We start from the raw sequence: 22,433 nt of genomic DNA on the forward strand, positions 1-22,433 counted from the left end.
TTATAACCATAGCCTATCATCCATAACAGTTTATAACCATAGCATATCATCCATAACAGATTATAACCATAGAATATCATGTAGAACAGGTTATAACCATAGTCTATCATCCATAACAGATTATAACCATAGCATATCATGTAGAACAGGTTATAACCATAGCCTATCATCCATAACAGATTATAACCATAGCCTATCATCCATAACAGTTTATAACCATAGCCTATCATCCATAACAGATTATAACCATAGCATATAATGTAGAACAGGTTATAACCATAGTATATCATGTAGAACAGGTTATAACCATAGCATATCATGTAGAACAGGTTATAACCATAGCCTATCATCCATAACAGATTATAACCATAGCATATCATGTAGAACAGGTTATAACCATAGTATATCATGTAGAACAGGTTATAACCATAGCATATCATGTAGAACAGGTTATAACCATAGCCTATCATCCATAACAGATTATAACCATAGCATATCATGTAGAACAGGTTATAACCATAGCCTATCATCCATAACAGATTATAGCCATAGCATATCATGTAGAGCAGGTTATAACCATAGCCTATCATCCATAACAGATTATAACCATAGCCTATCATCCATAACAGATTATAACCATAGCATATCATGTAGAACAGGTTATAACCATAGCCTTTATTCCATAACAGGTTATAACCATAGCCTATCGTCCATAAGAGGTTATAACCATAGCCTATCATCCATAAGAGGTTATAACCATAGCATATCATGTAGAACAGGTTATAACCATAGCCTTTAATCCATAACAGGTTATAACCATAGCCTATCATCCATAAGAGGTTATAACCATAGCCTTTAATCTATAACAGGTGTTGAAGGCCACATTCGTTGGGTGGTTGGGTGCTCCGAACCCTTTTAAACGGCACAGTGATCTCTCATTAGTAAAACCCAATATCCCATTATCTCACAGACACACCGGCTCTCTCGTCAGCACATTTGGCTAAATGAAGGTCACATTGAGAGGAGTCCCAAAAGGTACCCTGTTCCCTATGGGGGTCCTGGTCAAAAGTAGTACACTGCATAGGAAATAGGGTGTAATTTGGGACTCAAGCCTTGAATCTCTCTATGTTTATAAACACAGAACAGAGAACACTTCTAGTCCTGACTGGGGGAAAAGTCTCAGAGCACAGCTAGCTATCGCAAACTCTTTTGTCTTTTCAAATTTACGACAACCTTTCAACTTCAAATTTTGAGTTGTTATTCAAATATATAGACAATGTAGCCAGTTGGTCTATGTTGTTGGCCATGATCCTATCCTAATATGGATACCGTAATCCTGAAGTGGCTGATGGGAGAATGACAACAGGAAGAGGCTATTCGATGGGACAGACACCTCTCAGACAGAAATTGAGAAAACAGACTTGAATACGTTTTTCCTATTTTTTTTTTTTTTGTCTTAAGCTAAACTACATTTTCCTTGAATGATGAAATTGTTTTTCATAAATAAATAAAAGGGTAATGCTGTAAATAATATATTAAATGTAATCATATAAAGTTCCCCTGAACCACAAAGTCAATGAGTTAACTAGCAATTTGTCCTTCAATTGCTCTATGGAACAGTACAATATAATACAAATTTAAAAAAGCATGGGTTGCATCTCAACTGGCATCCTGTTCTATATATAGTGCACTACTTTTTGACCAGGGCTCCTATGGGCTCCAGCCAAATGTAGTGTACTACATAGGGAATAGAATGCCGTTTGGGACTCAATTCTATTTTCATGTTGTCTCGCTGCAGCCATCCTTTCTCTCCATGGTAAAAATACACAAGAAAATATCGAGCCACGTTTCTGTTCGCCTGTCTGTCTTCCGGAGGAGAAGACCGTGTCGATAGAATGTCATAGATCATGTGTTACCTTGCGTTTAGGGCCAGGCAAAGAGAGAGGGGGGGGGAAAAAAGCACATTTTACGTTTTCACACAGATCTCCGTACAAATAAAGTGATCAACAAAGAGCAAAAACTAAGAACAAAAGGTGAAATGTATAGGCACATACAACGTCTAGATTTTTCTCAACAACAGTAAAAACAAAGTCTTTTAAAACAGATAAAAGAAAAATCAAAAACAAAAATGGCATTACGTACAAGATGAGCACACTTGACGGTTTTGTGATGAGTCGAGGCTGATCTCTGAATCGTTAAACGAAGGCAGCCATTATGTGTTTCTATCCCTCTGTGCTAAACCACGTGAATCTCTCACTGACACTGACATCAATACCAGAGCATTATACCACTCAGCATCGTCATTATTTTTCTGGAGTCATCATTTTCTTCCCAAGAGCGCAAGTCAGAATTCTAATATTGAATAATGAATCCTGATATTTGAAACAGTGTAATGATTTCAGTGTTTCACAACCCCCCCCCCCCCCCCCTCCGGTCAATCCTAAACATGTTCAGAATGCCAATGTAGCTATTCCTTTCTTTTTTTGTTTCCCAGGACAATCCATCGTCAGAAGAGAAATAGAGACTTGCAAATTATAAAAGGGAGCACAGTTACCATGGGTTACCAGAGTCAAACAGGAGAATATTGATGTCCTATTTCCATGGCGATTAATGATTACGTTGTACATGTCCACCCCGGTGCGTTGTTTTGTTAAAAAGCTAAAGGTTATGTATCTGTCCTCAGTGATGCGGAGCACCCTGATGTAAAACAATATCACAAGTCGGGAAAAGTCTTAGAAATCGTTGTACTGCAGCGTTTGACAGAACCGCTGATGTAAAAATATATACTATTTTGGAAATCATATGCATCGTTTATCATCTATAAATGGCCCCCCTGCATTAGCATCCATAACAACCCCTGGGTGATCGTATCCATAACAACCCCTGGGTGATCATATCCATAACAACCCCTGGGGTGATCGTATCCATAACAACCCCTGGGGTGATCGTATCCATAACAACCCCTGGGGTGATCATATCCATAACAACCCCTGGGGTGATAGCAACCAAAACAACCCCTGGGTGATCGTATCCATAACAACCCCTGGGGTGATCGTATCCATAACAACCCCTGGGTGATCGTATCCATAACAACCCCTGGGTGATCGTATCCATAACAACCCCTGGGTGATCGTATCCATAACAACCCCTGGGTGATCGTATCCATAACAACCCCTGGGGTGATCGTATCCATAACAACCCCTGGGGTGATAGCAACCAAAACAACCCCTGGGGTGATCGTATCCATAACAACCCCTGGGGTGATCGTATCCATAACAACCCCTGGGGTGATCGTATCCAAAACAACCCCTGGGTGATCGTATCCATAACAACCCCTGGGGTGATCGTATCCATAACAACCCCTGGGTGATCGTATCCATAACAACCCCTGGGGTGATCGTATCCATAACAACCCCTGGGGTGATAGCAACCAAAACAACCCCTGGGGTGATTGTATCCATAACAACCCCTGGGGTGATCGTATCCAAAACAACCCCTGGGTGATCGTATCCATAACAACCCCTGGGGTGATCGTATCCATAACAACCCCTGGGTGATCGTATCCATAACAACCCCTGGGGTGATCGTATCCATAACAACCCCTGGGGTGATCGTATCCAAAACAACCCCTGGGGTGATCGTATCCATAACAACCCCTGGGGTGATCGTATCCAAAACAACCCCTGGGTGATCGTATCCATAACAACCCCTGGGGTGATCGTATCCATAACAACCCCTGGGTGATCGTATCCATAACAACCCCTGGGTGATCGTATCCATAACAACCCCTGGGGTGATCGTATCCATAACAACCCCTGGGTGATCGTATCCATAACAACCCCTGGGTGATCGTATCCATAACAACCCCTGGTGTGATCGCATCCATAACAACACCTGGGGTGATCGTATCCAAAACAACCCCTGGGTGATAGCCCTTCACAGTCAGTCAAGCTTACATACACTGAGGTACATGTGTTTGTCTCATGACAACCTTAACTGGTAAAAACTAAAGATCACCATCATCATCATCACCAATAAGCAACAAAAAGAACCCATTGGGATGGTGAATAAGGTTGTCAACAGATACGTTTTAAAAGGGACCAAACTCATCGTCAATAAAGTAAATATCATATATTCATACGAAAGCCTTCCAACCACCTTGTAATACCACTTGATACCGTCTTGATTCCCAATACGTTCCAAGACCCTCCATACCTCGACTGGAACGAGTGATTATAAGTCTGGTTTGGGATGTTGTTCTAATGATTTCAAAGCTACATTTTGGCAAATACCAAACAGCTGTCTGTGGTTGTGATAGGGTAGCAACATGACCAGGGCAGAGGGTAAGTTGAGGAAAAGCAACATACTGTAGATGGACCTGAACAAGGAGATATGGAGAACTTTCCCCTGGAGTCTGCCATGATCCTGTAGAGTCCGTCTAGAGACGATTCAGTACTAGGTCTAACCAGTGTTCCCACAGCCTGTGGAATGTTTTTCGGCTGTGCTCACTGACTGTGTCATTGTTTTAGGAAAAGAGGAGAAGGAGAGGAATGTGGGGAGTGTGTACGGTGTCCAGGACTTTGTCAGTGTCCGTTAGCATGTGGTCACCGTGAGATCCTACCACTGTGAGATCCTACCACCGCGAGACATACCATGTCGTCTCGCATCATCACCAGGCAACGAGGGTCCAGAAAAACATTGATGTCTGGAGATAGCAAACAGTTCTTAGATCTTATAGGTCCAGCGGTAACACTTGAGCCTTCAGTTCAAAGTTCAATCCAAAACACCAGTAACGCACATGGAAACAAAAACAAAAAAAACAAAAACATCGATCAATGGAAACTCAAAAAGGGGGCGTTTTAATAAAGGGAAAACAACACTGTGGGAAACATGGAATAGAATTTCTTCATCGTTTATCTTTTTAGAGTCTCCGTCGTCCCCCTTTCAGAGGTCCTTGGGGGGGGTGTTATAGAGAAACAGACAGGACAGACAGGGGGGTTGGTTACAGTATTATAGGGGGTTTGTTGAGAAGTATCTGTGTTTCTGAGGTCCAGGCACCATGCCCTCCCCCCCCCCCTCTCTGTGCCCTGCCCCTTGTTTCTGTGGTCCTGACACCGTGCTTCTCCTAGTGGTACTGCTATCTGTCTGTCTGTGCTGTCTTGTAGGTCTGACGGACTGTCTGGGTGGGACTCTCTGCCAGTGCTGCTGGGGTTAAAAGGCAGAGCCAGTGATGGCGTTGAGTTGCTTCATGAGTCCCTCTAGGCTTGCCATCTGTTCACTCAAGTCGTCCTGTTCGTAAACCTAGAAGATAAAAAAACAAAATTCCTCTGTCACACAAATTCAAAGCAGGGTCATCGTCGTCCAGAATAATTGCAGGGGGAAATGTATTGCTTTTTATTCAGTTAAAGCATATTCAGTTAAAGCAGAGGTGTCAAACTCATTCCACGGACGACCGAGGCTCTGCAGGTTTTTCATTTTTCCTTTTCTTTAATGATTTTAATTTCACCTTTATTTAACCAGGTAGGCGAGTCATTTACAACTGCGACCTGGCCAAGATAAAGCAAAGCAGTGCGACACAAACAACAACACAGAGTTACACATGGAATAAACAAACATACAGTCAATAATACAATAGAGAAAGTCTATATACAGCGTGTGTAAATGAGGTAGGATGAGGAAGGTAAGGCAATAAATAGGCCATGGTGGCGAAATAATTACAATATAGCAATTAAACACTGGAATGGTAGATGTGCAGAAGATGAATGTGCAAGTAGAGATACTGGGGTGCAAAGGAGCAAAAAAATAAAATAAATAACAATATGGGGATGAGGTAGTTGGATGGGCTATTTACAGATGGGCTATGTACAGGTGCAGTGATCTGTGAGTTGCTCTGACAGCTGGTGCTTAAAGTTAGTGCGGGAGATATGGGTCTCCAGCTTCAGTGATTTTTGCAGTTCGTTCCAGTCATTGACAGCAGAGAACTGGAAGGAAATGCAGCTAAAGGAGGAATTGGCTTTTGGGGGTGACCAGTGAAATATACCTGCTGGAACACTGGTGAGTGTTGTTATGGTGACCAGTGAGCTGAGATAAGGCGGTGCTTTACCTAGCAAAGACTTATAGATGACCTGGAGCCAGTGGGTTTGGCGACGAATATGAAGCGAGGGCCAACCAACGAGAGCATACAGGTAGCAGTGGTGGGTAGTATATGGGGCTTTGGTGACAAAACGGATGGCACTGTGATAGACTGCATCCAATTTGCTGAGTAGAGTGTTGAAGGTTATTTTGTAAATGACATCACCGAAGTCAAGGATCGGTAGGATAGTCAGTTTTATGAGGGTACCGTACCTCCCGGGTGGCGCAGTGGTCTAGGGCACTGCATCGCAGTGCTAGCTGCGCCACCAGAGTCTCTGGGTTCGCGCCCAGGCTGGGCTGGGTTCGCGCCCAGGCTCTGTCGCAGCCGGCCGCAACCGGGAGGTCCGTGGGGCGACGCACAATTGGCATAGCGTCGTACGGGTTAGGGAGGGTTTGGCCGGTAGGGATATCCTTGTCTCAGTATGTAAAAAAAATAAAAATAAAAAATGTAATAAAATGTATGCACTCTACTGTAAGTCTCTCTGGATAAGAGCGTCTGCTAAATGACTAAAATGTAAAATGTAAATGTATGTTTGGCAGGATGAGTGAAGGATGCTTTGTTGCGAAATAGGAAGCCGATTTGAGATTTAATTTTGGATTGAAGATGCTTAATGTGAGTCTGGAAGGAGAGTTTACAGTCTAACCAGACACCTAAGTATTTGTAGTTGTCCACATATTCTAAGTCAGAACCGTCCAGAGTAGTGATGCTAGACGGGCAGGCAGGTGTGGGCAGCGATCGGTTGAAGAGCATGCATTTACTTTTACTTGCATTTAAGAGCAGTTGGAGGCCACGGAAGGAGAGTTGTATGGCATTGAAGCTCATCTGGAGGTTAGTTAACACAGTGTCCAAAGAAGGGCCAGAAGAATACAGAATGGTGTCATCTGCATAGAGGTGGATCAGAGAATCACCAGCAGCAAGAGCGACATCATTGATGTATACAGAGAAGAGAGTCGGCCCGAGAATTGAACCCTGTGGCACCCCCATAGAGACTGCCAGAGGTCCGGACAACAGGTCCTACGATATGACACATTGAACTCTGTCTGAGAATTAGTTGGTGAACCAGGCGAGGCAATCATTTGAGAAACCAAGGCTGTTGAGTTTGCCAATAAGAATGTGGTGATTGACAGAGTCGAAAGTCTTGTCCAGGTCGATGAATACGGCTGCACAGTATTGTATCTTATCGATGGCGGTTATGATATCGTTTACGACCTTGAGCGTGGCTGAGGACCAGCTCGGAAACCAGATTGCATAGCGGAAAAGGTACGGTGGGATTCGAAATGGTCGGTGATCTGTTTGTTAACTTGGCGGGCAGGATGGATATAGGTCTGTAGCAGTTTGGGTCTAGATACATTTAAATTAAGACCTAGACAACCAAGTGAGGGAAATTTCTTACTAATTAGTGACCTTAATTTATCAATCAATTACAAGGGTGTAGGGAAAACCCGTAAACACTCGGCCTTTTACGGAATGAGTTTGACACGCTAGTTAAGGGAACAACAGCAAAGTAGGCCTGAAGGAAAAACTGATACCAAACTACCTTTGAAATGGGCCAACAGTTTCCATTCCATGGGGAAAAACAGATGATACATACATTACTTTATATTGGTATGATACATACAGTACTTTATATTGGTGTGATACATACAGTACTTTATATTGGTATGATACATACAGTACTTTATATTGGTGTGATACATACAGTACTTTATATTGGTGTGATCTAGCTGTGAACTCCAGTCCGACAGCTTCCTCTCTCTCTCTATCTGTGACCTCCAGTCAGACAGCTTCCTCTCTATCTGTGACCTCCAGTCAGACAGCTTCCTCTCTCTCTCTATCTGTGACCTCCAGTCAGACAGCTTCCTCTCTCTCTCTATCTGTGGCCTCCAGTCAGACAGCTTCCTCTCTCTCTCTATCTGTGACCTCCAGTCAGACAGCTTCCTCTCTATCTGTGACCTCCAGTCAGACAGCTTCCTCTCTCTCTCTATCTGTGACCTCCAGTCAGACAGCTTCCTCTCTCTCTCTATCTGTGGCCTCCAGTCAGACAGCTTCCTCTCTCTCTCTATCTGTGGCCTCCAGTCAGACAGCTTCCTCTCTCTCTCTATCTGTGACCTCCAGTCAGACAGCTTCCTCTCTCTCTCTATCTGTGGCCTCCAGTCAGACAGCTTCCTCTCTCTCTCTATCTGTGGCCTCCAGTCAGACAGCTTCCTCTCTCTCTCTATCTGTGACCTCCAGTCAGACAGCTTCCTCTCTCTCTCTATCTGTGACCTCCAGTCAGACAGCTTCCTCTCTATCTGTGACCTCCAGTCAGACAGCTTCCTCTCTCTCTCTATCTGTGGCCTCCAGTCAGACAGCTTCCTCTCTCTCTCTATCTGTGGCCTCCAGTCAGACAGCTTCCTCTCTCTCTCTATCTGTGGCCTCCAGTCAGACAGCTTCCTCTCTCTCTCTATCTGTGGCCTCCAGTCAGACAGCTTCCTCTCTCTCTCTATCTGTGGCCTCCAGTCAGACAGCTTCCTCTCTCTCTCTATCTGTGACCTCTAGTCAGACAGCTTCCTCTCTCTCTCTATCTATGACCTCCAGTCAGACAGCTTCCTCTCTCTCTCTATCTGTGGCCTCCAGTCAGACAGCTTCCTCTCTCTCTCTATCTGTGACCTCCAGTCAGACAGCTTCCTCTCTCTCTCTATCTGTGACCTCCAGTCAGACAGCTTCCTCTCTCTCTCTATCTGTTACCTCCAGTCAGACAGCTTCCTCTCCCTCTCTATCTGTGCCAGTCAGCCTCAGGCCATTTCTGTTCTGAGCTAATAGTTAGCGGGACATAACATAATTAGTATATAATATTAGCACAAGTAATTGGTCTGCACTATTAATTGAACGACATTTTAACACATCTGATTAGTACGTAATACATTCAGTGACAATAACGTGATCATTTTGATCTGATTACGCTCATAAAATCACCAATGTCTCTCTATTCAATTATTATTTTTGTCTATTTTCTCTGTGCGTTGATTGGTGGGGAAAAACAGGTCTACGTAACCTACACAACGTTTTTTTAACGTCAACATTTGTTCAGAACAATTAGCTTGATAGCGAGAGAGAAAATGTCTCTGTTTTGCAAAGAAATCAATCTCAGACATCATTATGCATGGAACTTTCAAAGTGGCCCCTCCCGACCCCAGACAGAAACCCGACGCAGAAAACATTTAACTGTTTACAAACACTGCTTTTTTTTTGTTGCCTGACATATTCGGTCACTTAAACGGGTGAAATCTCCAGTTAAAAGGAAGAGGGGAAAACAGACTTGCAGATGATGGAAGAACTTGAGGGCTTTACTAGGAGGCTTAAGTTGTTCGATTTGGACTTGTCATCCGGAAGGCTACTGCACAAGAAGAAACGACAGGAAGAGGAAACCAGGCCGCAGCGTTGTCACAGAGGTGATGGAAGACTTCATCAAGCAGCTGAAGGGGACAACTTCTCCATCAGATTTGAAGACTACAGCCCAAGGATATCATTGTGTTTGTACGTGATCCTCTCACAGTCCGACCCAGGTGGAGAATACTCCTCCCTTGCTAAGAAAACTATAACCTCGCTGGATGAGGCCGCAAATCAAACCGAGCTGATTGAATTCCAGACATCGTGCAACAATCAGGGATGTGCTCAGGTGTGCAGAATCCTTGTGTGGGTGACCATGCTCAGAGGAATACAGCGCAATAAAGAAACTTGCATTTTATGAACTAACAATGTTTTTGGATCGACTTACACCTGCGACTCCTCATTTTCCTCTATGAACGCAATATGGACCCACGACAGGAACCGGCTTTCACACGAGTCAATCGAGGACTGTCTCCGCATCAAAATCACATCCATGTCACGCGGCATCCACAACACCGTGTCCGAGGGGGAAATGCAACTTTTCCCCACTGAGTAAGTCACTTAGTGGCCTACATGACAGTATTCAATAAATACTCAGATTATTGACAGTGTTTATCCAGGGATATTTAGGTCTCAATCTGACGGTATTTTCTGTTTGTTCTGTCGTTTAAAGGAGCAGGCTATTCCGATACAGACATTCAGACACACGCGCCTTTTTTGTTCTTTAAATTAGTGTTTTATGTAGGATACTACATTTTTGGTCCAGTTGCAATTGTAAATAGTCCTAATAAAAACAATCCCAATTCTATTAGGCCATATGATTTTCCCTTGTTAAAGATGCTCTTAAAAGTCTCATAGTCTACCTCAGCCCGTTAAGTTATTTTATATAGACCTAGTTAAGGTATTTTATATAGTATATTATTATATATATAGGCTCGGGGAGGAATATAATACAATTAAGCCCTCTAGTTGTTTTTAAAGTCTAATTAAAATGAAGATTATTGTTTAAATGAATTGCTTGACTGGTGTAGATTTTCTCCATCTGTTTGCTGTGCAACACGTTTTCAGCACCAGGCGCTGTTCCACCTCTTATTGATTTGCGTTGCAGTTGCAGCTTTACGTTTTCGGCACCACGGAATGGTTCGCTTAGCCTTCTTTATTAGTTGACCTTCTCCTGCATTCTCTCTCTCCTCATGAATGAAGTAAAAAAAATAAAAATACTTTTGCCTTATTTAGGGTAACTTCCTTCTTGGGACATTGCATTTGAGAGTTTTTTTGCATCTCATCTTAAATTTGTTTTATGAAAAAAATTCATTTTGGGGCTTTGGGGGGCCAAATACTATTGCTGGCGGTGCCAGATTTGGCCCGTGTGCCGCCAGTTGGGGAACCATGGCCTAGTGTTGCCATTCCCTTTTAACAAGTTAATAAGCTCCACAATGTCAAATCAGACAACTTAATACGTCTTACTAAATTAATCCTAGATTGACCCTGACCAAATAAGGTCGGGGACCATCATTAAAAAGCCATCTTCCTCATTACGAGATGATGAAGCCCTGATGACACAGCTCACTGATGTACAACTATTGGAGTGTGTGTGCGTGTACGTGTGAGTGTGAGTGTGAGTGTGAGTGTGAGTGTGTGTGCGTGTGCGTGTGCGTGTGAGTGTGCGTGTGAGTGCATGTGCGTGTGAGTGTGTGAGTGTGCGTATGAGTGTGCGTGTGCGTGTGTGAGTGTGCGTGTGAGTGTGTGAGTGTGCGTATGAGTGTGCGTGTGTGAGTGTGCGTGTGCGTGTGAGTGTGTGTGTGTGAGTGTGAGTGTGTGTGCGCGTGCGCGTGGGTGTGTGTGTGTGTGTGTGTGCATGTAGGTATCTGTCTGTGTATCTCTGTGTGTATCCATTTTCCCTAATAAGCTTATTTACATTTTAGTAATTTAGTGGACACTCTTATCCAGAGCAACTTACAGCTAGCTGTAAGCTACTGGTCCATTCCCTTTTTAAATAAGCCTTTTAGACCTAATGTAAGGCCAGGTTAATGTTCTCATTTCTGCTGTGGAGGCGGACATTTTGATGAAAGAGAAAAATATAAACACACCCCAAAACGTCTTGGTGCTTGGCGGCTTAGCGGCTATGGCGGCTTAGCGGCTTTGGCGGGGAGAACAGATGAGCATTTAAAGTGTGTGATCGATGCCAACCTATTTATTTTGGAGAGACTCCCACTGACTTCATGGCTGATGAGAAAAGGCCAGATCAATTACAAAGATATGTGGGATGGATGGCAGGCTGCTGACCTTTTGAGCCAGCAGCAATCCTCGCACAGTAGGTTTTGGTTTTGCGAGGGCGTTGTGGACTGGGATGGCAAATGGGCGTAAGCATCTGCCTCTTAAGTCTATCCCAAACCTTAACCTTACATTAGTCAGAGAGTTAATGATTAAACTTAAACTTAAACACTTCCAAATGTGACGTTTGGAACAACTTCAAAATTTGACATTTGAGAAACATGGACGAACGTCTAATTCTGACGTGAGACTGTGAGAGCGTGTTGCTCCCCCTTCCTCCCTTCCTTCCCCTTGCTTTTCTCATTACTCTAGCAGGTCCTATAAAGTGTTACGGGGCTGTCTAATGCGTCTCCTGACTCCAATCCATGATGGCACAGATGCTTTCTCCGTGTTATTGTTATTGAGATATTAATATTTAATGGAATGATTCTTCGCCGGCACTGTTCTGTGTTTTACAATTCATACTCTGAGTATGTGTGTGTGTGTGTGTGTGTGTGTGTGTGTGTGTGTGTGTGTGTGTGTGTGTGTGTGTGTGTGTGTGTGTGTGTGTGTGTGTGTGTGTGTGTGTGTGTGTGTGTGTGTGTGTGTGTGCTTTTCTGTCCAACAATTCTTAGTGCTCTGCTTCTGTCACATTCTCCATAATCCCTTCATGGTGTTTTGGCTGTTGTTCTCTACCTATAATCCCTTCCTGGTGTTTTGGCTGTTGTTCTCTATCCATAATCCCTTCATGGTGTTTTGGCTGTTGTTCTCAATCCATAATCCCTTCATGGTGTTTTGGCTGTTGTTCTCTACCCATAATCCCTTCATGGTGTTTTGGCTGTTGTTCTCTACCCATAATCCCTTCATGGTGTTTTGGCTGTTGTTCTCTACCCATAATCCCTTCATGGTGTTTTGGCTGTTGTTCTCTACCCATAATCCCTTCATGGTGTTTTGGCTGTTGTTCTCTATCCATAATCCCTTCATGGTGTTTTGGCTGTTGTTCTCTACCCATAATCCCTTCATGGTGTTTTGGCTGTTGTTCTCTACCCATAATCCCTTCATGGTGTTTTGGCTGTTGTTCTCTACCCATAATCCCTTCATGGTGTTTTGGCTGTTGTTCTCTACCCATAATCCCTTCATGGTGTTTTGGCTGTTGTTCTCTACCTATAATCCCTTCCTGGTGTTTTGGCTGTTGTTCTCTATCCATAATCCCTTCATGGTGTTTTGGCTGTTGTTCTCAATCCATAATCCCTTCATGGTGTTTTGGCTGTTGTTCTCTACCCATAATCCCTTCATGGTGTTTTGGCTGTTGTTCTCTACCCATAATCCCTTCATGGTGTTTTGGCTGTTGTTCTCTACCCATAATCCCTTCATGGTGTTTTGGCTGTTGTTCTCTACCCATAATCCCTTCATGGTGTTTTGGCTGTTGTTCTCTACCCATAATCCCTTCATGGTGTTTTGGCTGTTGTTCTCTACCTATCAGAACACGGCAGACATAAAGCCTTGATTTTTCTAAATTGGACTGGGAGGAACAGCAGAAAGGTAGAACGGCCAAAGTAAATGGCAGACATCATGTAAATAAGGGTATTCATCTAGAGCTCATGGGAAATCTTTCTGGATACATTCAATTCAAAATGGCCGTGCATAATGACAATGAACTGATGGGCATCCCACCTCAGGGTGTGTGTGTGTGCGTGTGCGTGTGCGTGTGTGTGTGTATTCACAAAAATAACTAACCAATATAAATCAAAAGCGACCAAATGAACAAAAAATATATATTAAAAAATATAATTATTATCGTAACTCTATATAAGTTTACCATTAACTCTGTATAAGGTTAGCAGATTCTGTTAAATTCCTCACGTTTACCTTTTATGTAGTAATACATTTTGTCTAATGTTACGTGACTTGCTAATTAATTTAACCGAAAAGATAGTGTAGGAGGGGCTGTTTGAATTCCAATTAATCTTTTTTCTCATACTTGTTCCATAAGTCTTGCTTATTCGTACCAAGGAGACACAATCGAGGCAAAGCTGAAATGTGAATTTTTTTTGACATAAAAGACAAAGTATCTATGACAGAGTTCCAGAGTTCCAGAGTTCCAAGAGTTCCAAGAGTTCCAGAGTTCCAAGAGTTCCAGAGTTCCAAGAGTTCCAAGAGTTCCAGAGTTCCAGAGTTCCAGAGTTCCAAGAGTTCCAGAGTTCCAAGAGTTCCAGAGTTCCAGAGTTCCAGAGTTCCAAGAGTTCCAAGAGTTCCAGAGTTCCAGAGTTCCAAGAGTTCCAGAGTTCCAGAGTTCCAGAGTTCCAAGAGTTCCAGAGTTCCAAGAGTTCCAGAGTTCCAGAGTTCCAGAGTTCCAAGAGTTCCAGAGTTCCAAGAGTTCCAAGAGTTCCAGAGTTCCAAGAGTTCCAGAGTTCCAAGAGTTCCAGAGTTCCAGAGTTCCAGAGTTCCAAGAGTTCCAGAGTTCCAGAGTTCCAAGAGTTCCAGAGTTCCAGAGTTCCAAGAGTTCCAGAGTTCCAGAGTTCCAGAGTTCCAAGAGTTCCAAGAGTTCCAGAGTTCCAGAGTTCCCAGAGTTCCCAGAGTTCCAGAGTTCCAAGAGTTCCAGAGTTCCAAGAGTTCCAGAGTTCCAGAGTTCCAGAGTTCCAAGAGTTCCAGAGTTCCAAGAGTTCCAGAGTTCCAAGAGTTCCAGAGTTCCAGAGTTCCAAGAGTTCCAGAGTTCCAGAGTTCCAGAGTTCCAAGAGTTCCAAGAGTTCCAGAGTTCCAAGAGTTCCAAGAGTTCCAGAGTTCCAAGAGTTCCAGAGTTCCAGAGTTCCAAGAGTTCCAGAGTTCCAGAGTTCCAAGAGTTCCAGAGTTCCAAGAGTTCCAGAGTTCCAGAGTTCCAAGAGTTCCAGAGTTCCAGAGTTCCAGAGTTCCAAGAGTTCCAGAGTTCCAAGAGTTCCAGAGTTCCAAGAGTTCCAGAGTTCCAGAGTTCCAAGAGTTCCAGAGTTCCAGAGTTCCAGAGTTCCAAGAGTTCCAAGAGTTCCAGAGTTCCAGAGTTCCAGAGTTCCAAGAGTTCCAGAGTTCCAGAGTTCCAAGAGTTCCAGAGTTCCAGAGTTCCAAGAGTTCCAGAGTTCCAGAGTTCCAGAGTTCCAAGAGTTCCAGAGTTCCAGAGTTCCAAGAGTTCCAGAGTTCCAGAGTTCCAAGAGTTCCAGAGTTCCAGAGTTCCAGAGTTCCAAGAGTTCCAGAGTTCCAGAGTTCCAGAGTTCCAGAGTTCCAGAGTTCCAAGAGTTCCAGAGTTCCAGAGTTCCAAGAGTTCCAGAGTTCCAGAGTTCCAAGAGTTCCAGAGTTCCAGAGTTCCAGAGTTCCAAGAGTTCCAGAGTTCCAAGAGTTCCAGAGTTCCAAGAGTTCCAGAGTTCCAGAGTTCCAAGAGTTCCAGAGTTCCAGAGTTCCAAGAGTTCCAAGAGTTCCAGAGTTCCAAGAGTTCCAGAGTTCCAGAGTTCCAAGAGTTCCAGAGTTCCAAGAGTTCCAAGAGTTCCAGAGTTCCAGAGTTCCAAGAGTTCCAGAGTTCCAAGAGTTCCAGAGTTCCAAGAGTTCCAGAGTTCCAGAGTTCCAGAGTTCCAAGAGTTCCAGAGTTCCAGAGTTCCAGAGTTCCAAGAGTTCCAGAGTTCCAGAGTTCCAGAGTTCCAAGAGTTCCAGAGTTCCAGAGTTCCAGAGTTCCAAGAGTTCCAGAGTTCCAAGAGTTCCAAGAGTTCCAGAGTTCCAGAGTTCCAAGAGTTCCAGAGTTCCAAGAGTTCCAAGAGTTCCAGAGTTCCAGAGTTCCAAGAGTTCCAGAGTTCCAGAGTTCCAAGAGTTCCAGAGTTCCAAGAGTTCCAAGAGTTCCAGAGTTCCAGAGTTCCAAGAGTTCCAGAGTTCCAGAGTTCCAAGAGTTCCAGAGTTCCAGAGTTCCAGAGTTCCAGAGTTCCAAGAGTTCCAGAGTTCCAGAGTTCCAAGAGTTCCAAGAGTTCCAGAGTTCCAAGAGTTCCAGAGTTCCAGAGTTCCAAGAGTTCCAAGAGTTCCAAGAGTTCCAAGAGTTCCAGAGTTCCAGAGTTCCAAGAGTTCCAGAGTTCCAAGAGTTCCAGAGTTCCAAGAGTTCCAGAGTTCCAGAGTTCCAGAGTTCCAAGAGTTCCAGAGTTCCAGAGTTCCAAGAGTTCCAGAGTTCCAGAGTTCCAAGAGTTCCAGAGTTCCAGAGTTCCAGAGTTCCAGAGTTCCAAGAGTTCCAGAGTTCCAGAGTTCCAGAGTTCCAAGAGTTCCAGAGTTCCAGAGTTCCAAGAGTTCCAGAGTTCCAAGAGTTCCAGAGTTCCAGAGTTCCTGAGTTCCAGAGTTCCTGAGTTCCAGAGTTCCAAGAGTTCCAGAGTTCCAGAGTTCCAAGAGTTCCAGAGTTCCAGAGTTCCAAGAGTTCCAGAGTTCCAAGAGTTCCAAGAGTTCCAGAGTTCCAAGAGTTCCAAGAGTTCCAGAGTTCCAAGAGTTCCTGAGTTCCAGAGTTCCAAGAGTTCCAGAGTTCCAGAGTTCCAGAGTTCCAAGAGTTCCAGAGTTCCAAGAGTTCCAGAGTTCCAGAGTTCCAAGAGTTCCAGAGTTCCAAGAGTTCCAGAGTTCCAGAGTTCCAGAGTTCCAAGAGTTCCAGAGTTCCTGAGTTCCAGAGTTCCAAGAGTTCCAGAGTTCCAGAGTTCCAAGAGTTCCAGAGTTCCAAGAGTTCCAAGAGTTCCAGAGTTCCAGAGTTCCAAGAGTTCCAGAGTTCCAGAGTTCCAGAGTTCCAAGAGTTCCAGAGTTCCAAGAGTTCCAGAGTTCCAGAGTTCCAGAGTTCCAAGAGTTCCAGAGTTCCAAGAGTTCCAGAGTTCCAAGAGTTCCAGAGTTCCAAGAGTTCCAAGAGTTCCAGAGTTCCAGAGTTCCAGAGTTCCAAGAGTTCCAGAGTTCCAAGAGTTCCTGAGTTCCAGAGTTCCAAGAGTTCCAGAGTTCCTGAGTTCCAGAGTTCCAAGAGTTCCAGAGTTCCAGAGTTCCAAGAGTTCCAGAGTTCCAAGAGTTCCAAGAGTTCCAGAGTTCCAGAGTTCCAGAGTTCCAGAGTTCCAAGAGTTCCAGAGTTCAAGAGTTCCAGAGTTCCAAGAGTTCCAGAGTTCCAAGAGTTCCAGAGTTCCAGAGTTCCAAGAGTTCCAGAGTTCCAAGAGTTCCAGAGTTCCAAGAGTTCCAGAGTTCCAAGAGTTCCAGAGTTCCAGAGTTCCAAGAGTTCCAAGAGTTCCAGAGTTCCAGAGTTCCAGAGTTCCAAGAGTTCCAAGAGTTCCTGAGTTCCAGAGTTCCAAGAGTTCCAGAGTTCCAGAGTTCCAGAGTTCCAAGAGTTCCAAGAGTTCCAGAGTTCCAAGAGTTCCAGAGTTCCAGAGTTCCAAGAGTTCCAGAGTTCCAGAGTTCCAAGAGTTCCAGAGTTCCAGAGTTCCAAGAGTTCCAGAGTTCCTGAGTTCCAGAGTTCCAGAGTTCCAAGAGTTCCAGAGTTCCAAGAGTTCCAAGAGTTCCAGAGTTCCAGAGTTCCAGAGTTCCAAGAGTTCCAGAGTTCCAGAGTTCCAGAGTTCCAGAGTTCCAAGAGTTCCAGAGTTCCAGAGTTCCAGAGTTCCAGAGTTCCAGAGTTCCAAGAGTTCCAGAGTTCCAAGAGTTCCAGAGTTCCAAGAGTTCCAGAGTTCCAAGAGTTCCAGAGTTCCAGAGTTCCAAGAGTTCCAAGAGTTCCAAGAGTTCCAAGAGTTCCAGAGTTCCAGAGTTCCAAGAGTTCCAAGAGTTCCAGAGTTCCAGAGTTCCAGAGTTCCAGAGTTCCAAGAGTTCCAGAGTTCCAGAGTTCCAGAGTTCCAGAGTTCCAAGAGTTCCAGAGTTCCAAGAGTTCCAAGAGTTCCAAGAGTTCCAGAGTTCCAAGAGTTCCAAGAGTTCCAGAGTTCCAAGAGTTCCAGAGTTCCAAGAGTTCCAGAGTTCCAGAGTTCCAGAGTTCCAGAGTTCCAAGAGTTCCAGAGTTCCAAGAGTTCCAAGAGTTCCAGAGTTCCAAGAGTTCCAGAGTTCCAGAGTTCCAAGAGTTCCAGAGTTCCAGAGTTCCAGAGTTCCAAGAGTTCCAGAGTTCCAGAGTTCCAGAGTTCCAGAGTTCCAAGAGTTCCAGAGTTCCAGAGTTCCAAGAGTTCCAGAGTTCCAAGAGTTCCAGAGTTCCAGAGTTCCTGAGTTCCAGAGTTCCTGAGTTCCAGAGTTCCAAGAGTTCCAGAGTTCCAGAGTTCCAAGAGTTCCAGAGTTCCAGAGTTCCAAGAGTTCCAGAGTTCCAAGAGTTCCAAGAGTTCCAGAGTTCCAAGAGTTCCAAGAGTTCCAGAGTTCCAAGAGTTCCTGAGTTCCAGAGTTCCAAGAGTTCCAGAGTTCCAGAGTTCCAGAGTTCCAAGAGTTCCAGAGTTCCAAGAGTTCCAGAGTTCCAGAGTTCCAAGAGTTCCAGAGTTCCAAGAGTTCCAGAGTTCCAGAGTTCCAGAGTTCCAAGAGTTCCAGAGTTCCTGAGTTCCAGAGTTCCAAGAGTTCCAGAGTTCCAGAGTTCCAAGAGTTCCAGAGTTCCAAGAGTTCCAAGAGTTCCAGAGTTCCAGAGTTCCAAGAGTTCCAGAGTTCCAGAGTTCCAGAGTTCCAAGAGTTCCAGAGTTCCAAGAGTTCCAGAGTTCCAGAGTTCCAGAGTTCCAAGAGTTCCAGAGTTCCAAGAGTTCCAGAGTTCCAAGAGTTCCAGAGTTCCAAGAGTTCCAAGAGTTCCAGAGTTCCAGAGTTCCAGAGTTCCAGAGTTCCAAGAGTTCCAGAGTTCCAAGAGTTCCTGAGTTCCAGAGTTCCAAGAGTTCCAGAGTTCCTGAGTTCCAGAGTTCCAAGAGTTCCAGAGTTCCAGAGTTCCAAGAGTTCCAGAGTTCCAAGAGTTCCAGAGTTCCAGAGTTCCAGAGTTCCAGAGTTCCAAGAGTTCCAGAGTTCAAGAGTTCCAGAGTTCCAAGAGTTCCAGAGTTCCAAGAGTTCCAGAGTTCCAGAGTTCCAGAGTTCCAAGAGTTCCAGAGTTCCAAGAGTTCCAGAGTTCCAAGAGTTCCAGAGTTCCAAGAGTTCCAGAGTTCCAGAGTTCCAAGAGTTCCAAGAGTTCCAGAGTTCCAGAGTTCCAGAGTTCCAAGAGTTCCAAGAGTTCCAGAGTTCCAAGAGTTCCTGAGTTCCAGAGTTCCAGAGTTCCAAGAGTTCCAGAGTTCCAGAGTTCCAGAGTTCCAAGAGTTCCAAGAGTTCCAGAGTTCCAAGAGTTCCAGAGTTCCAGAGTTCCAAGAGTTCCAGAGTTCCAGAGTTCCAAGAGTTCCAGAGTTCCAGAGTTCCAAGAGTTCCAGAGTTCCTGAGTTCCAGAGTTCCAGAGTTCCAAGAGTTCCAGAGTTCCAAGAGTTCCAAGAGTTCCAGAGTTCCAGAGTTCCAGAGTTCCAAGAGTTCCAGAGTTCCAGAGTTCCAGAGTTCCAAGAGTTCCAGAGTTCCAGAGTTCCAAGAGTTCCAGAGTTCCAGAGTTCCAAGAGTTCCAGAGTTCCAAGAGTTCCAGAGTTCCAGAGTTCCAAGAGTTCCAAGAGTTCCAAGAGTTCCAAGAGTTCCAGAGTTCCAGAGTTCCAAGAGTTCCAAGAGTTCCAGAGTTCCAAGAGTTCCAGAGTTCCAAGAGTTCCAAGAGTTCCAAGAGTTCCAGAGTTCCAGAGTTCCAGAGTTCCAAGAGTTCCAGAGTTCCAAGAGTTCCAAGAGTTCCAAGAGTTCCAGAGTTCCAAGAGTTCCAAGAGTTCCAGAGTTCCAAGAGTTCCAGAGTTCCAAGAGTTCCAGAGTTCCAAGAGTTCCAGAGTTCCAAGAGTTCCAAGAGTTCCAGAGTTCCAGAGTTCCAGAGTTCCAAGAGTTCCAGAGTTCCAAGAGTTCCAAGAGTTCCAGAGTTCCAAGAGTTCCAGAGTTCCAGAGTTCCAAGAGTTCCAGAGTTCCAGAGTTCCAGAGTTCCAAGAGTTCCAGAGTTCCAGAGTTCCAAGAGTTCCAGAGTTCCTGAGTTCCAAGAGTTCCAGAGTTCCAGAGTTCCAAGAGTTCCAGAGTTCCAAGAGTTCCAAGAGTTCCAAGAGTTCCAGAGTTCCAAGAGTTCCAAGAGTTCCAAGAGTTCCAGAGTTCCAGAGTTCCAAGAGTTCCAGAGTTCCAAGAGTTCCAAGAGTTCCAGAGTTCCAGAGTTCCAAGAGTTCCAAGAGTTCCAAGAGTTCCAGAGTTCCAGAGTTCCAGAGTTCCAAGAGTTCCAGAGTTCCAAGAGTTCCAAGAGTTCCAGAGTTCCAAGAGTTCCAAGAGTTCCAAGAGTTCCAGAGTTCCAAGAGTTCCAAGAGTTCCAGAGTTCCAAGAGTTCCAAGAGTTCCAAGAGTTCCAGAGTTCCAGAGTTCCAAGAGTTCCAGAGTTCCAGAGTTCCAAGAGTTCCAGAGTTCCTGAGTTCCAAGAGTTCCAGAGTTCCAGAGTTCCAAGAGTTCCAGAGTTCCTGAGTTCCAAGAGTTCCAGAGTTCCAAGAGTTCCAGAGTTCCAGAGTTCCAAGAGTTCCAGAGTTCCAGAGTTCCAAGAGTTCCAGAGTTCCAAGAGTTCCAGAGTTCCAAGAGTTCCAAGAGTTCCAAGAGTTCCAAGAGTTCCAAGAGTTCCAGAGTTCCAGAGTTCCAAGAGTTCCAAGAGTTCCAGAGTTCCTGAGTTCCAAGAGTTCCAGAGTTCCAAGAGTTCCAAGAGTTCCAAGAGTTCCAAGAGTTCCAGAGTTCCAAGAGTTCCAAGAGTTCCAGAGTTCCAAGAGTTCCAAGAGTCCCAAGAGTTCCAGAGTTCCAGAGTTCCAGAGTTCCAAGAGTTCCAGAGTTCCAAGAGTTCCAGAGTTCCAAGAGTTCCAGAGTTCCAGAGTTCCAAGAGTTCCAGAGTTCCAGAGTTCCTGAGTTCCAGAGTTCCAGAGTTCCAAGAGTTCCAGAGTTCCAGAGTTCCAGAGTTCCAAGAGTTCCAGAGTTCCAGAGTTCCAAGAGTTCCAGACTTCCAAGAGTTCCAGAGTTCCAGAGTTCCAGAGTTCCAAGAGTTCCAGAGTTCCAAGAGTTCCAGAGTTCCAGAGTTCCAAGAGTTCCAAGAGTTCCAGAGTTCCAGAGTTCCAAGAGTTCCAGAGTTCCAAGAGTTCCAGAGTTCCAAGAGTTCCAAGAGTTCCAAGAGTTCCAAGAGTTCCAGAGTTCCAAGAGTTCCAGAGTTCCAGAGTTCCAAGAGTTCCAAGAGTTCCAGAGTTCCTGAGTTCCAAGAGTTCCAGAGTTCCAAGAGTTCCAAGAGTTCCAAGAGTTCCAAGAGTTCCAGAGTTCCAAGAGTTCCAAGAGTTCCAGAGTTCCAAGAGTTCCAAGAGTCCCAAGAGTTCCAGAGTTCCAGAGTTCCAGAGTTCCAAGAGTTCCAGAGTTCCAAGAGTTCCAGAGTTCCAAGAGTTCCAGAGTTCCAAGAGTTCCAGAGTTCCAAGAGTTCCAGAGTTCCAGAGTTCCAAGAGTTCCAAGAGTTCCAAGAGTTCCAGAGTTCCAAGAGTTCCAGAGTTCCAAGAGTTCCAGAGTTCCAAGAGTTCCAGAGTTCCAAGAGTTCCAGAGTTCCAAGAGTTCCAGAGTTCCAAGAGTTCCAGAGTTCCAGAGTTCCAGAGTTCCAAGAGTTCCAGAGTTCCAGAGTTCCTGAGTTCCAGAGTTCCAAGAGTTCCAGAGTTCCAGAGTTCCAAGAGTTCCAGAGTTCCAGAGTTCCTGAGTTCCAGAGTTCCAGAGTTCCAAGAGTTCCAGAGTTCCAGAGTTCCAGAGTTCCAGAGTTCCAAGAGTTCCAGAGTTCCAGAGTTCCAAGAGTTCCAGACTTCCAAGAGTTCCAAGAGTTCCAAGAGTTCCAGAGTTCCAAGAGTTCCAGAGTTCCAGAGTTCCAGAGTTCCAAGAGTTCCAAGAGTTCCAAGAGTTCCAGAGTTCCAAGAGTTCCAGAGTTCCAGAGTTCCAGAGTTCCAAGAGTTCCAGAGTTCCAAGAGTTCCAGAGTTCCAGAGTTCCAGAGTTCCAGAGTTCCAAGAGTTCCAGAGTTCCTGAGTTCCAGAGTTCCTGAGTTCCAGAGTTCCAGAGTTCCAAGAGTTCCAGAGTTCCAGAGTTCCAAGAGTTCCAGAGTTCCAAGAGTTCCAGAGTTCCAGAGTTCCAGAGTTCCAAGAGTTCCAGAGTTCCAAGAGTTCCAGAGTTCCAAGAGTTCCAAGAGTTCCAGAGTTCCAGAGTTCCAAGAGTTCCAGAGTTCCAAGAGTTCCAGAGTTCCAGAGTTCCAGAGTTCCAAGAGTTCCAGAGTTCCAAGAGTTCCAAGAGTTCCAGAGTTCCAGAGTTCCAAGAGTTCCAGAGTTCCAAGAGTTCCAGAGTTCCAGAGTTCCAAGAGTTCCAGAGTTCCAAGAGTTCCAAGAGTTCCAGAGTTCCAGAGTTCCAGAGTTCCAAGAGTTCCAGAGTTCCAGAGTTCCAAGAGTTCCAGAGTTCCAAGAGTTCCAGAGTTCCAAGAGTTCCAAGAGTTCCAGAGTTCCAGAGTTCCAAGAGTTCCAGAGTTCCAAGAGTTCCAGAGTTCCAGAGTTCCAAGAGTTCCAAGAGTTCCAGAGTTCCAGAGTTCCAAGAGTTCCAAGAGTTCCAGAGTTCCAAGAGTTCCAGAGTTCCAAGAGTTCCAGAGTTCCAGAGTTCC

General features: G+C 44.9%; 1 protein-coding gene across 1 annotated transcript in view; it reads right to left on the minus strand.

The window, feature by feature from the left end:
* Positions 1-5,086: 5,086 nt before the first annotated feature.
* The window catches only part of LOC139544425 (netrin receptor DCC-like), a 653,665-nt gene continuing 636,318 nt past the window's right edge, over positions 5,087-22,433 (minus strand). Inside the window, exon 29 of the mRNA XM_071351497.1 lies at positions 5,087-5,301. Within this exon, the coding sequence (XP_071207598.1) occupies positions 5,212-5,301 (90 nt within the window). The 3' untranslated portion in view covers positions 5,087-5,211. The remainder of the gene's footprint in view (positions 5,302-22,433) is intronic.

This window comes from Salvelinus alpinus, chromosome 18 (assembly GCF_045679555.1).
Source record: "Salvelinus alpinus chromosome 18, SLU_Salpinus.1, whole genome shotgun sequence".
In the NCBI taxonomy this organism is placed as follows: Eukaryota; Metazoa; Chordata; class Actinopteri; order Salmoniformes; family Salmonidae; genus Salvelinus; species Salvelinus alpinus.